Genomic DNA, 14457 nt, shown 5'->3' with positions numbered 1-14457 from the left:
AAATGAAGAGGTTTAATAAATGAATGACAAACTTAAATAACTGTTACATAAGTTATTTATTGTCATTTGACACTTCACTAGGACGCACTAGAGCAGCAGTTTGGTATGAACTTGCTTTTTATATTATGTGGAATATAAAAAGAAAGTTAATCCCTCATAATTTTAGGGTTAAGCATCATCCTTGATTGAATAAAAATCAGGGATGTTAAATATTCTGGATATTAAATGCTAAACATCGGTGGTTATAGCAAAAAGTTTAAATTTCTACAGGTTGATGTAATCCAGTTTGATTTAACAGATTATGAATTGGTAATAAGCCGATGTTATGCAGTAATGAATTGCGTACGTGTTGGATAATTCATTATTCAAACCTCATTAAAACCAAACTACAAACCAACAGACATAAAACAATGTCTTTAACTACATTAAAAATGAGAACAAATATTATTTAATATGCACATCGTCAAATGTACAACATTTAATTAGAACATGTTATGATCTCTTAGCAAACTGAATCCATTGAAAAAGACATGAGCCCAATGAACTAGTTTGAATTTATTTGTGATTTTTACACATTTAGGTGGCATAATTATCTTAGGTGTAAATTTTCTACAGAAGTGTGCAAAATCATTTAAACCCATGTTATCAATAAGCTGTAAGTAGAAGAAACACTTTTTAAGATAAGCTCATTTTAAAAACACAAAATATACATTTCAATTAAAAAAATAAGCCCATTCTTTGTTTTCATCTTAATCTGGAAATATAAAATGAAATATAAAATTTGTTGCACACATACTTTAACAAGCAGGAGTTAAGTGTTAATTCAGGTGATAATTAGTACAAATGTTAAATTTTTTTCCCTTCATTGCTTAACTTCAACAACAATTCAGACCTTGTGTAAAAGCAAAGAAGGCTGCCTTCATTCCTGCAGAACCAGGAATGAAAAGTAAGTGGGTTGAACCAGAGCCATCCTAGCACCATCTGCTGCTATGCTTAATGAGTGTGTTCATCATTACATATGCCCAGCTCATAAAATATTCAATTCAAGGAAAAAACATATTGAGGTTCAAATACAGGTAAAGGCATGCTTTTTAAATATATATTTCATCAAGAGAGTTGTGAAACCATCATGCAATATAAGACTGTATAATTTTGTTTCTTTCCAGTTTTCTATTGGACAGTTTTTTTCTCTTAAAATCGGACGTTTTAATGATAATTTTTTAAAACACTAATAATTATTATTTCTATGAAATTTAAAACGGACGCCGCTTAGTGAATGCAATAACCAACAATGGCCACTAGATGTCAACATAGACACGTGGAAAATTTGAGGGGCTCTTCCTGGTTTTAACTTTTCAAGTATTCAGGGAATAAGAACCAATAATGTCCAGAAAAATATGAACAAAGTATGATAAAAACTCTAATTTATGCAAGATTAGTTTTGCATGATGATCTTGTTACAATAACAGCTGACACGTTAAATATATTTGAATTTCAATTGGCTAATTTGAAGAATGCAGGTCCACTGTATGTTGGTTTTCCGCAGAATAGATCTGCATGTATATCACAGAGGTTCTTTACAGGACATCTGAAGTCACAGTGTTAATCTGGACTCTAATCCCATTACTCACTGGCGGCTTTATTGCTGGGATCCAAACCAATGCTGTGACAACATGGAGGCAGGGGATGAGAAATTAATTTTTCATATACAAAGACAGAATAAAGGTGAGTGAGGAGCATGACAAAAAAACCTGAAATGAATCATTTGAATTTAGGAAGTGGAGATATACAGAATCAAGGCCCATATAAGCTTACAGTGCTACTTATTTTTACATAATCTTTACTGGATTGTTAATTTGCATTCCATATCATGCAATAATGTATTTTTGTAATTTCATACTGGTATTCTATTTAATGTATGTTATTATTACATTGGATAGATGTGATACCATGTCTAGAAGTTTCTCTAGTATTTTGAGTTTAATTAATCCAGGGATATTGTATCTCACTGGACAGCATGTCTTTGGAAACTAAAGCAGCTATGAAAAATAATAGTAAGAACTTACCGAAGAATAAACTCAAAACTATGGTTCTGCAGTACCATTGCAGATTTGTTTCTTCTTGTGGGATCAAAGCTGAAATCTTTAGCTTTGACAGATGTGTTTTTGGTTGATTTAATTTGATCCCTACGCAAAGTTTATATACATGAGGTGAAAATTTGATTTCATTTATTATTGTATATGCTTTCACTCTGTGCTTAAAATGTTTGTTCCCTGTCAGCTTGCTATATATTGTGTATGTTTGTCAGTCAGGAACTGGTTTTCTGAGGAACTAGTTTCAATGAAAGGTGTTTACTTTATCCTTTGACCAACAATGTTTTACATAAAAATGTTAATCTGTTTTGGCATATTCCATATTGTTTTTAACTTTAAATAATTATCATAATGTATGTTTTAAACATGTCAAATATTTTACTCAAAATTTTGTTTCTATTGTACATAAGGTGATTTAAAATCTTCTTGATACAAAATGTTTTTTTTTTCGTAAATACAATATTTGATCTCTCTGTTGTATTACGCTCTGTTTTTCTTGATTAGTTGCTCTTTAATTCTTTTGTCTCCAAACCTAACACATGAGCTTTTATTTTGAAGCGCCATGACAAGCTTTAGGCCCGCCCCTTTTTTAGAGGTATCCATGGAGACCGCGCGAGAGCGAGGCAGGCAGCCCCGTAGAGTTCTCACAGCAGCGAGTGTTTCCGCTCACCTAAAATAAAGAGCTGGCGAGTCGAGGAGGACAAGGAGTGACGGAGCAGGGCAGACGGAACCTCGACGGCGAAATACTTCTATTCTACTTTCTTTTTAGATCTTTAGTGTGTGGGTGTCGTCTTTAAAACTGACTTTAATGCCTCGATTGTGAACCGGGGCAGAGGAGGGCTCGCCGCTGTTAACCTTTACGTTGGTGAGTCTTTTTTTTTGTTGTCTTTTTTTCCCCCGCAAGCTAAGCACACATAGGCCACTAGGAGATCTCAAACAGTCTCTCATTCCGTCTTTTGTCCGTCTGAATTAGTTCACTTCGAAACAACAAACAAGACAAAAACGTCACATGTCTGGCAAACATTTACTGTTCTGCCGAAGAGAATGATGAGTTGTCAGTTTTCTGCTTTTCGATCTGAAACTAAGCTAGCCGTGTTCTTCCGTAAACGTTTATCTAAAGACGCAATGTGCCTGGTTTGACGTACGTCTGTCGTGTTTAAGTTTTGATATTTAGAAAAAAAGCTTAAACTAATGTTATGGAGATGGAACGTAAACATTTAGAGTATCTAGTGGCTCTCACAGCTGTGAGGGCTGCTGTATTGTTAGACCAGTCACATGAACAATAAAAGGTACGAGGAAGTCATAGGTGTGTCGACTTTATCTGAGGTGAGTCAGTAAAATAACACCTGAACTCTTATGTGTGTCCTGCTATGCGAGTTGGATTGTTTCGTACTAATCATTAACTTCTGTGTGTCGATGTGTGTGATGTAGGCAGCCCACCACCACACTCTTTGTTAATACCTCACAGTTCAGTTACACGTGTCGAATCGTGTGACTCTGCTTTTGACTCACGTTTGATACAGTAGCAAAGATTTATTATCGAGTTCGGATGCCACGTTTTTGTTCTTTTTTTACAGGGCAACTTCTCAGTAGTGTCTTTTCCCACTCACTGGCCTTTGTTCCAGTTTAAGTATGTCTTGCTTACTGTTGGTAAGTTATGACATTTGATATTGCAAAGAGCAGGGAAGTCCAGATGTGAAGTGTTTACATTGGAGGACAAAGTAAGGCGGGGGTCCAAGTGTAGTGTTCCTCCAGCAATAACAGTTTGTTGTGCTGTCTGATTTAGCAGCGACTTGTGTATTGGGGTTTATATTGTAAAATGATTTAAGGGTACTGTCTGGTGGTGTTTTGTTTTTCAATTCCAAATGCATAACCTGGGTAATAAATTATGGATTTCCAATGCAACATTTCATAAAATGGAAAGTTTTAAAAGGTCAAACTGAACAGAAAATACAGCAAATTCTGTTTTTGTGTTTTTGGATTGATCACATCACAAGAGACCCAAGAATCAAGATGCTAGATACTTTGAACACAATATTACAAACTTTCCAGGGGGCACAATATTCCAAGGTTTTGCTGAAATTCCAGGTGTGTTCTCAAACGTGGTATAAAAGTCTTTATAATCATCTTTGACGGAGGTCTTTGATTTATAAGGCATAAAATAGTGAGAAGACAAAAGTACAAAAAATACAAAAGAAAAGCTGGAAAACCATTAATCAGTTGCCATATGAAATGTTGCTGTTTTGGTTGGCTAATAATAAAAAAAAAATCCATCTTGTTGCTGTTTGTGTACCCATTTCAGCAGAGGAAATATAAATGCATTTAAATATAAAATAAATATCGGTTATTTGCCATAACAGCAGTGTTGATATCACTCAAAAGTTTTATACCAGTGCACCCCTAATCTCTTGATCAAAACAGTGATTTAAGGTAAAGCTCTACGCTCTATCTCTGTTGAAAAGAAAATACAATTTGTGACCACAATAGATAGTGCTGTTATGACGTTGTGGAGGTTCTTTTGGCTTGTGGATTGTGGGCTAAGAAAACCACAGTCAATACAAATTAGATGAAATATAACTTTTTACATGCATTTTGAGTATTTTAGCATGATTGATTCTGGGATTTCATTTAAATGCTTTCAAAGGAAACATACTATTAGCTTGATGGTTAAGCATGGGTGAGAAATTGTGGGCAAATTAAGTATTTATTTAAGTTTTGTCTTTATTTTTTATTTTTAGTTCCAACACATAGGCTTGTTGAAAAAGGTGCACCTTTAAGCTGTGATGCATTATCTCTTATTCTTTTGCTACATCCCACTTTTCTTACATATCATTTTTCCCTCTTTGTCTTGCCTCTCTTTAGTCTTTCTGCATGTTTCTGTCCCTTGCTTGCAGCATTGGAGGGGGAACGCTGAGTAGCTGTGGGCCCTAACAGTACATACTACTGCATAACAAAGGCTCCTTTCTCTGCTGCCATGCAGAGTCCTGTCTATGGGCTCCCTCCACAGGCCTACGCAGGCTCTAGCAGCAGCAGCAGCACTGGGTCCTATTGGGTGGAAACCTTCTCTCGGCTGTTTCTTTGGCACACTGAGTGCTCTCTGTTCCCGGACACGTCTGTGCTGGTGCTCTCCTTGGCTCCCTTTGCATTCCAGGAGCCTCGGGCAGCTGAAAAACTGCAGTAGCAGCCTGCTGGCTGGCTGCTTGTGTTGCTGCTATCTGAAGTGGGGAGTTGCATAGTCGTCGTCCCCCCCACCCCTGCAAGTGGGTGACTACAGACAGTTGTCTGGGCTTGTAAAATTTCAATTTCTTAAATCCTGAGGCACTTTCATTGTTTAGTTAATTACTGTGGTTCTACATCGAAACGTAGTGGGATGGTACAACTGGTACTGCCAGTTTTGATGGGTAGTTGCATGGCAGGTTGTAGCAGTTTATACCAGTTTCTGGGAACATAGAAGAGATAAAACCAGAAATCAAACTGCTAACATTGGTAGTCATTCTTTTTGTCCTCTTTCTCAAATCTTAATAGTTGTGGTGGTGTTCAGAGATTTGGATTTCTAACACATATTAAATCAGCTAATGTTGCGGATCACTTTGCAGTAAAGCTTGATGGCAAAATGCTCCATGAAAAAAAACATGTTGATGTTTAAAATAATACAACACATTTTAACATGGTGCGTCGTGTTCAGCATTGCTGTCGGTATCTGACAGGACATAAATGCTGCTGCAGGTCAGGTTGACATCCAGACTTGAATCATGCAGGTTTTTCCCCTGTGAAACTGCTTGCTGGGATATTAATTAATTCATACCAGTAACACCCAGTCAGCAAATCTCAAGATCTGCAAACCTTTTTTTTTTTTTTTTTGGACAAAGTGCCTTTGCACTGATTAGATAAGTGTTTCACGTGAAAGCAGAATAATTCTGCTTAAGTTTAGATTTTTCTGATGATCTGGCTGGTCAATACTTTCTTTTAAGCTTTTTCCAAGAACTCAGTCCAGCAGTGTGTTTAGCTTTAGCCACAAAGTGCATTTTTTCTATCCTTGATGTTTCTCATCCAGTTTATATAGAACATCTAAAATGTCAAAGCCTTTTCACAACCCAAATGTGGTCTAATTACAGTATGGACCAACAAGGAAATATCGATGCATCAGATGGCACGCTCAGGTCCCTCTTGTGTGCTTTTGACTACCTGCTTTTTGGCTGAACACACTACCCAAATTGTCCTGCCAAAACTAATTTGCGTCACTCTCTCCCACTAGCAAGCGCCACATGCAGGTATGCTTCCGTCCTGCTCAGTATTGATGCTTGTAATTTTTTATTTATTTTTTTCTGTGGAAGAGGATCATCAATCTAAATTTACAGAAGCAGATGACCTATGATGTGAAGACAGATGATTAGATAAATGGCACTGCATCATACTAAAATAGCTGTCGTTTGATGGAAACCAAAAGCTTTGTTGCTGTAGTCATGCATGAACTTAGTCATGCAACTTTTTTGGTTTTTTGACTATATATAAAACATTTTTACCACCGCTGGACATCTAAGCAAGTTTTTTTTTTGTAGATTTCTTTTGGTAACTGTATAACTCTGTACATGATATAGAAGTCATAGCACCACAAAGACAAACAGTGCTCTCAAAAATATTCCCATTTGTAATGCTTTGGTACACCAGTCACATAGTAAAGTGTGATTTGTATCTCTAATGCGCACACAGAAACTGCATTAAATCATAATTTCAGATTTATTGATATTTGTTGATACTTTTTGATCAATCTGTGGAGAAAAATTGACAATTTTAGGGGTTTTTAAACATCATTAATAGGAATTTATCATGATGATGCCAAATCAAAAATATTACCGTAAGAAATTTTATCACAAAAAAAATGATAGCTATGATGTATGTCCATCTCTACTAGGCAGTTTAAAGTGCCAGAACACTTTAAACAATTATGAAACAATAAATAAACATTGCTGATCAAGTCATAAAAATCAAGAACAATCATCATCAAATATATTGATTAATGTTCCAGTTATTAATAATCAAAGGCAACTCTAAACAGCAGGGGTTTTTTAGCCTTGATTTATATGAACTTGGTGTTTCGGCTGTTTTTCAGTTTTCTGGAAGTTTGTTCCAGATTTATGTCCTGCATTTTTACTCAGCTGCATTACAATCTTGCAGATTCTACGACTATATGACGTAATTAACAACACTAATACACAGTATTCTCTTTAAGCTGTACCACATAACTTTGAATAGCAAGTATTTGCAACAAGGAAGGCTTGTTACTTTTTACTTTATTGCCATATTCACCCTGTCAAGCAGGTGTTTGCTGCCGGCTGTCTGGATTTGTCCACCAGTTGTTGTTGTCATTTTCCGAGCCTGCACGTGAGCCATCCAGTAACACTTCTCTATAAAGAATTGGAGCGCTTTGATCACCCCTCCAGCCCGAAGCTCAGCAACTTCAGTGAAAACCAGCCTCTGCACCTGGATGATTTGTTGCCACATTCACCTCGAAGTGATCAGGATCCGATTGATATCCATTACTGCTGGATCCTTTGAAGCAGGGCTGAATGACAGTTCAACATTTCACACTTGCACTCCATAGCTAGGCATAGCTGGTGTTATGACCTATGGGAATGGGACTTCAATGAAAACATGCCATTAATGTTGGCATGAACACTTTTTGGAATGCTAATGGGCTCCTTTCCCTCTCTTGAGAACCTTTTACCTGCTGGCATGCATATTCTTCAGAAAATGTGGCTTCTGGATCGTCATTCAAATCCTGCTTTTAATAATTTTTACTCCTTTCACCATGTGGATTTTATCAGTTGGCAGTTTTTGCTGCTTTATAAGATTTGATTTTCTGTCCACCATTGCTTTAGTTAGTGTTTTTCACATCTGGATATGTACGAAGAAGCAAAACAGTTTTTTGGGGAAAAAAAGTATTTTCAGACTTAATTACCTTTCTGACAGGTCAGATCTAAATTAAATATGTTGGACATTCAAATTAGCCTTGTGTTCTTCATTTTCTATGCAGGTTTGTTTCAAACTAACCTGTACAGAAAATGGATAATCAAAGCCTGAAATAATCATTGAAACAAAACCAAAAGTGAAACTTTGTAGATGGTTTATAAGGGCTGTAAACGATACGAGCAATCAAGCAACGATCTATTTTTCTGTCTTAACATTTCCTTATTTTATGCATTAAACTCCGCAGCAGCAGCAGCCTGCAGCACAGTGTACAGAACTGACACAACCAAGCACTTTTTAAAAAAACACTTTAAAGTCTCTGTTGAATTTGTAATGAACATTTAGTAATTATTTCTCCCTCCCTTTTTGCTGTAATAGTATTAAACAATATGAATTCCATATTTTAAATAGAATATTGATTAGTTATGACAATGCTATAATCAAATATAACTTTGTACAGTTTTTTTTTTCTGTGCCAAAGTTGAATGTGATGCACACTCAGATTTTCCCACCCCGTCTATCTGCCTTTTGCCACCTTATTAGCGGCTCTGATCTGTGTTGTTGTTACGTCATATACAACATAGTGTACTTAAGGGCTTATGCAGATAGATGCTGTGCCAAAGCAAAGATTAGGGATTGAAGCAAGATGAGAATAAGACTCAGATCGATGGGCTGTTGCTGGTCTACGCTGATTATAAAACTCATAGGGGATAAATACACTTATCCACACTCATCCACAAGTTGATAAGTGTATTCCAGTTACCAGGCTGACTAAATATTGAACTGCAGGCATGGAGTTCTCTTTGACACGCTTGGTTTGTCAACCAATCTGTGTAGCTGACTCTCATTATGCCCGTCTTTCTGTCTGTTGCTTCTGGTTATGTAATCCCGGCTTGAACGTTGATGGTAATCCACGCTCTTCCTCTTCCTCTCCCCCTCCCCACGCGTCCCTTCCTGCCAATGTGGCTCGGACAGGTTAAGCCGTAGAGGACTCTCGCTGGCTGTCGGGGGGGAAAAGATGTGCGATGGAATGGTAGCGTTTCCGACGAGAGCCCCGTCCTCCTCTGTAGCCCACAGACTGGCTGCCTCTGCACTTCTCCTCTTCATCCTGCTCCCTCATGGACATGCATCAGGTAAGTCAGACCCCCAAACACACACACATACACACACACACACACACACTTTCTTTCTCTTTTTGTCAGTGTTCCCACATGGTACATGTAGAATAAACCGCCATCTTTGACCATCCCTTGTGGATTGAATGAGATATTTTCACCTTGCCTTTCAAGTCAGTCAGATTAAATTATCTTTCTCCGCCCTCTGGGTCATTCAGGTTGCTTCGGATTTCATTGTTGTGCTGCATGAATTCATTCGCTGTACTAATATACTAATTATCTCCTTCACTATTAAGTTAAATGGGGAGATAATGCTGCCTGTGGTCATACTCCGACCATGAAGTTTGATTCAAACATAACATTTCAGGAGATTCAGGACATCTGACTAACTTTAAATACTAATTTGAGTCCCTTTTTGTCATTCCAAAAGAACAAATATTATATTTTAATTTGAAATATTATGTTGGAAAATGTATTTAATGTATAAAAGTAGAAGTTACTAGTGTTTCACTTCTTTACTGAATGAATCTAAAATGAAGACCCAGTTTACTTTCTTTGACCTGTAAGCACTGGAGAATCATTCCCTATACTGACAGCCTCCTTGCATGTATTATCCACAGTCATTCACGTGCACAGACCACACATCACAAGCTTGTGAAATGTGCCAGATGTCCTTGCCACTGAGAGCCACTGTGCCTGTGAGAATATGTGCGGATTGTTTTTGTGAAGCCCTGACACATAGACGGGGCTCAGTTTGTCATTCTTTTATTGCTCTAAATAATTTGTTGTTATGGGAAGAAGAAAAGCCAACATTAAGAAATAAAACAATCAGCGATGAGCCTCTGAGCAAAGAAGGGAGGGAGGTGCTGATCCGAAGCGCATCATCCCGTTCTGTCTTATGTAACACACGATTCATGTAAAGGCCAAAGGGGCTGTTAGTGTGCTTAGTTTCTGCTTTCAACATGGCTGCATGTTTTCTTTCGATTATCTAAAGTGGGCCTTTTGATCCAGAACTCAAGTCTGGTGATTTCTCATTTTCCTGACACTTTTCTTTCTTTATGAGAACATGGGTCTCCATGGGTCTCTGAGCTTTATTATCTCATCTAAAGATGTAAACGAGGTTTGGACATTAATGGAAATTAGAGTCCGTACAGCTGGCCAGATATGTGATGTTGCACACACTGATATTGCAACAATGATTGTTGTTATTGTGCAGCTTTAATTTCTAGAATAATTTTATTTCCCTATTGTAGCTGCAGCTAATATTAGGGCTGCACCAATCAGAATTGTTTTGACCAGTCTAATTCCTTATTGAAATAAATGCTCCAAAGGAAAGCCATATGTTTCTAAAGATGTACGAGATACGGCTCATACAGCTTCTTGTCTTGTTTGGGCTGTCAATTTACTGCAGTGTTTGTGTTTGCTTTCATTTATATTCACCATTTTTTCTCAAATTACCTTTTGGTAGAGTCATAACTCTATTGCAAAAGCAGAAACAAATAAAATCTCAGTTTGAGTATGATACGCCATGCTGTTGATTGAGCCAGAAATCAGTTTGATGAAAGAAAATGCATATTATTCATAAAATAATGTGTATGGACTATAATGGTTCACTGGAGGTGTATCTCAATAAAAACTGAGATGGCACAACCGCAACAGTGATTGGGAATCTGATCAAAATAATTTAAAATTAACTTCATAAGTTTTTCTCCCATCATATCCGCAGATAAAATACAGATTTTAATCAGTTTGGAATGTTAAAAAAATCACTTTTTTATATGAATGTATGACAAGACATCTTTACATTTTTTTACGAGAAGAAAAAAAATGACGATGAACAAATGAACAGAATGTTAAAATAACTTCAAATGAGCAAGATGCATGCCAGCTTCAATGGCATTAAAATATGTACTGCAGCATTCATGATCTGAAAGTATCAAATTAAATTCCTGAATGGCTTTAAAGTGGTCATTAGTCGTTTCAATCACCAACCTCTCTCTCCCTTCCTCTCAGCATACATAATTTACATAGGTAATCCCTCGACACGTCCCATGGATGGTGAGTGAATATGAAATTTCATCACCAGTAGCTGCTCTGCTACTGGCATGAATTAAAAGCAATTGGCTGCATCAATGTTGTGGCGTTTTTCCCCTGCAAGGAATTTATTTTTATTCACTGGAGAGTTGAGTATTTATTTCTTTCAGTCATAATTTTGCTTGTTTTTTTTTTAAAGCTTGAGCCTCTTAAGTTTATTATATATTTTCTTAAAGTTTTCCTTCTTTGTTAGGAAGAAGTGGAGCCAAGATATTTTTAGAATCAATCGCTTTCAAGCCTCGTCTTTTTATCTGTCCAATTGTTCATTGTGATGAAGTTACCGGCAGCATATTTCCTGAATTGGCGCAAGTGACTTTCTTGGGATTCATGTTTGCGATCATGGCTCATGGTTATGTTTATGTTTTGGACGTGCTTCAGATATAGCCACCTTCTGAGAAAAACAAAGTGTTCGTAGAAACTGAGCTTTACTTTCATCCTGCAGGATTTTCAGGAAATTACGTGAATGTTGCTTGTTTCTTAACATTTTTCTGAGCATATCTGACATCCCTGCTGAAGTTAGCTGCGTGGAGCTCTGTTCCTAATATGGTGTCAATTTCTTACAGTAAGCCTTTGTGGCATGTTTCTGAGGAAGTACGCCCAGACAGTGAGTCAGAGCTGGAAGAGTAAAGATGGGAACTCTGAGTACCAAAGGGTCTAGTCCCATGATTTGCACAGCATGTCTTCAGCTTTAACATTGTTCCATCTGGTGAGAAGTGAAAAAAAAGCCCAAACCTTCTGTCTTTAAGCAGTTAAAAAGATAAGTATTGGCTTCTGAAACCCATTGTTCTGATGTTGATCTAAAGCTGTGCATGAAACTGCGAGCAAAGGAACAGAAATCTCCCATAAACGAGCCTGCTGTGTTCCCCGTATGCTGGTGACGTTGATATGTTAGTTCGTGAGAACGGGAAGTGGAATAACAAAAGAAATCCTAGGAAGAAGAACATAGCAGAGGGAAAGAGGGAGGAGAGATGGTGTGAGTGGAAAGCTGCCTCTTGCATTTCTTTTGCTTTTTGTTTTTGATAGTTGGAGTTGTGAAAGATGAACAAATATTTCTCAGCCTCATCAAAGGCTATTGCATGAACAGATTCTTCTGTTCGCTCATAAATCAATGTGCAGACCTGTCTCCACTATTCAAGTCAAGTTTATTTCTGTAGCAGATTTGAGAAAGTGCATTACAGCAGCAGTAAAAATTACATTTAATCAAATGCCATCATCAAGCAAACACAAATCAAATATGTTGATCAATGTTCCACTTATAACTCTAAAGAGGCTGGGTTAAAAGTTAAATCAAAGTTAGAACCCTTGACTTAAAGAAACTCAATATTATAGATAATATTATGGAGGATAAAAACTGAATGCTGCTTTTCCATGTTTGGTTCTGGTTGCAGAGTAGACTAGAATCAGAAAACCTGAGTGGTCTAGAATGAGACAGGCAATACAAACTTTGAAGTTTTACCTCAGTATTTTGAGATACTATTGTGAGATCTATGAATGCACCAATATGAAAATTTGGGCCAATATTCATATCTGATTTGTGTTTTGTTCGATAACTGATATTTGTAGATATTTGTTTTTATATTTCTCCACTGTTTTGAGACCTTTGGAGGAAAAAAAATGACTAAAACAAACTAGAGTTCAGTTTCTTTAAATCTATACCATACTGCATACTTGTTTGTGTTGGATTAAGTCTGCAATTTGTAAATAGAAAACCGCAAATATTTATTTTTATTGCTTTCCTTTCTTTTACATTTGGATGCTTTACAGTGTATAATTTTTATTTATTTATTTATTTTGCCAAGATTTTAGGACAAAATATGGAAAAATCGATTCTTGATATTGGCCTAGACTTAATTAACTGACCTATGTCAATATGTTAAAAATATTATCCGATACCGATGTTGGTGCAGATATATTGTGCATTCTTAGTGACAGTAAGAACTATTTATTCAATGTTTTTATGACTGCAACTGTGTGTCACTGCAATGATAGCCCCCAAAACACCAATACTGCTCTTGAAAAACATGGCTAGTTGTAATGTACTTCTTTATTACAGTAGTCACATAAAGAAGTCTGATATGTATCACTAAGCCGCACAATGTAACTGTGTTTTCAGATTTATCAGTATTTATTGATGCTTCTATTGAAGAAACGGTGGAGAAAATGATAAAACTATCAATCCTGACAATAAGCACAGGTTTGAGTAATATCAGTTTAAACCACCTAATTAACATCAGTTAATTGTGACAGCAAAAAAAACAAAATTCTTATAAGAAATGTATTATGATAAATGCCCACCCCTAGACTGGAAATTTGATATAATAACCAGAGATCCTTAATATTTTTTCCCCTTCTGTTTGTTTCTGTTGTAAACTGAGAGAAGTATTTTAAAGTCAATTCTCTGAGCTACAGGGAGCCTGTGGAAGGACTTTATATGAATGTTGTTTTCTTGAAGATTGGTCACAGGGACAGGGCTTGAAGGCTCTTCTGTTTCTGTAGCAGAACAAAGCCTCACTGACCACAGAGGAAAATATATGAATGTGCCATGGGCTTCTTCTGGGATCTTTCAAGGATGTTGCTTCATGTATCAATGGAATGATCTGTTTATACATCAAAAACTAAATGTGTCATTTCAGTTACCAGTGTTTGTAGCAGTAGCAGTACGGCTTGGGGATGTGGGGAATAATGTTTCCATTGCAATTATTCGTTCAGGACGATTCCCTTAAGTCCTATTAGCAAGGCACTTTGCAGACGGGCGGGAGTAAAGTAATGCATTGACTTCTCCCTCCCCTCTGAAATCTGAGAACAAACAGTGCATTTAGAGGATATTGGAGGCCACGGTAAGCTGCATCGCCAGTCAGCATTTAGATCTGCTAACTCACCGTTTATGTTGTGACAAAGCAAATTGTGCACTGTGCCAGGTCCGTTTTCTACCATCCGTCTCTCTGTTTTCCTCCATCTCTCAAAAGGTCTCAGCCATTAGCCAGGTGACATGGAGGGCCATTAAGAGCAGCCCGCTCAAATCCATCAGCCTTTCCCTTTCATTACCTGTGTGTTTATCACTTGAGCCATCAATCTTTGCTCTCACCCTGTGCCATTTAGCAGTTTTCCCCAGCCAATCAGGCCCTAAAGGGAAACTTTGATGGGTCACCAAGCAAGGAAAAACAGATGCTGCAGTGCGGACAGGTGAC

At 37.1% G+C, this 14457-nt stretch overlaps 1 protein-coding gene across 1 annotated transcript in view; it reads left to right on the top strand.

Moving 5' to 3' along the window:
* The first annotated feature begins 2709 nt into the window (after nt 1-2709).
* Nucleotides 2710-14457, top strand: part of susd6 (sushi domain containing 6) — a 31997-nt gene continuing 20249 nt past the window's right edge. Inside the window, exons 1-2 of the mRNA XM_055054178.1 lie at nt 2710-2958; nt 9036-9193. Of these exons, the coding sequence (XP_054910153.1) occupies nt 9079-9193 (115 nt within the window). The 5' untranslated portion in view covers nt 2710-2958; nt 9036-9078. The remainder of the gene's footprint in view (nt 2959-9035; nt 9194-14457) is intronic.

Source organism: Poeciliopsis prolifica, unplaced genomic scaffold (assembly GCF_027474105.1).
Source record: "Poeciliopsis prolifica strain line A6 unplaced genomic scaffold, Auburn_PproV2 SCAFFOLD039, whole genome shotgun sequence".
NCBI classification, from domain to species: Eukaryota; Metazoa; Chordata; class Actinopteri; order Cyprinodontiformes; family Poeciliidae; genus Poeciliopsis; species Poeciliopsis prolifica.
Note: the sequence above shows the minus strand (reverse complement) of the source record. Positions and strands in the feature narration are given on the sequence as shown.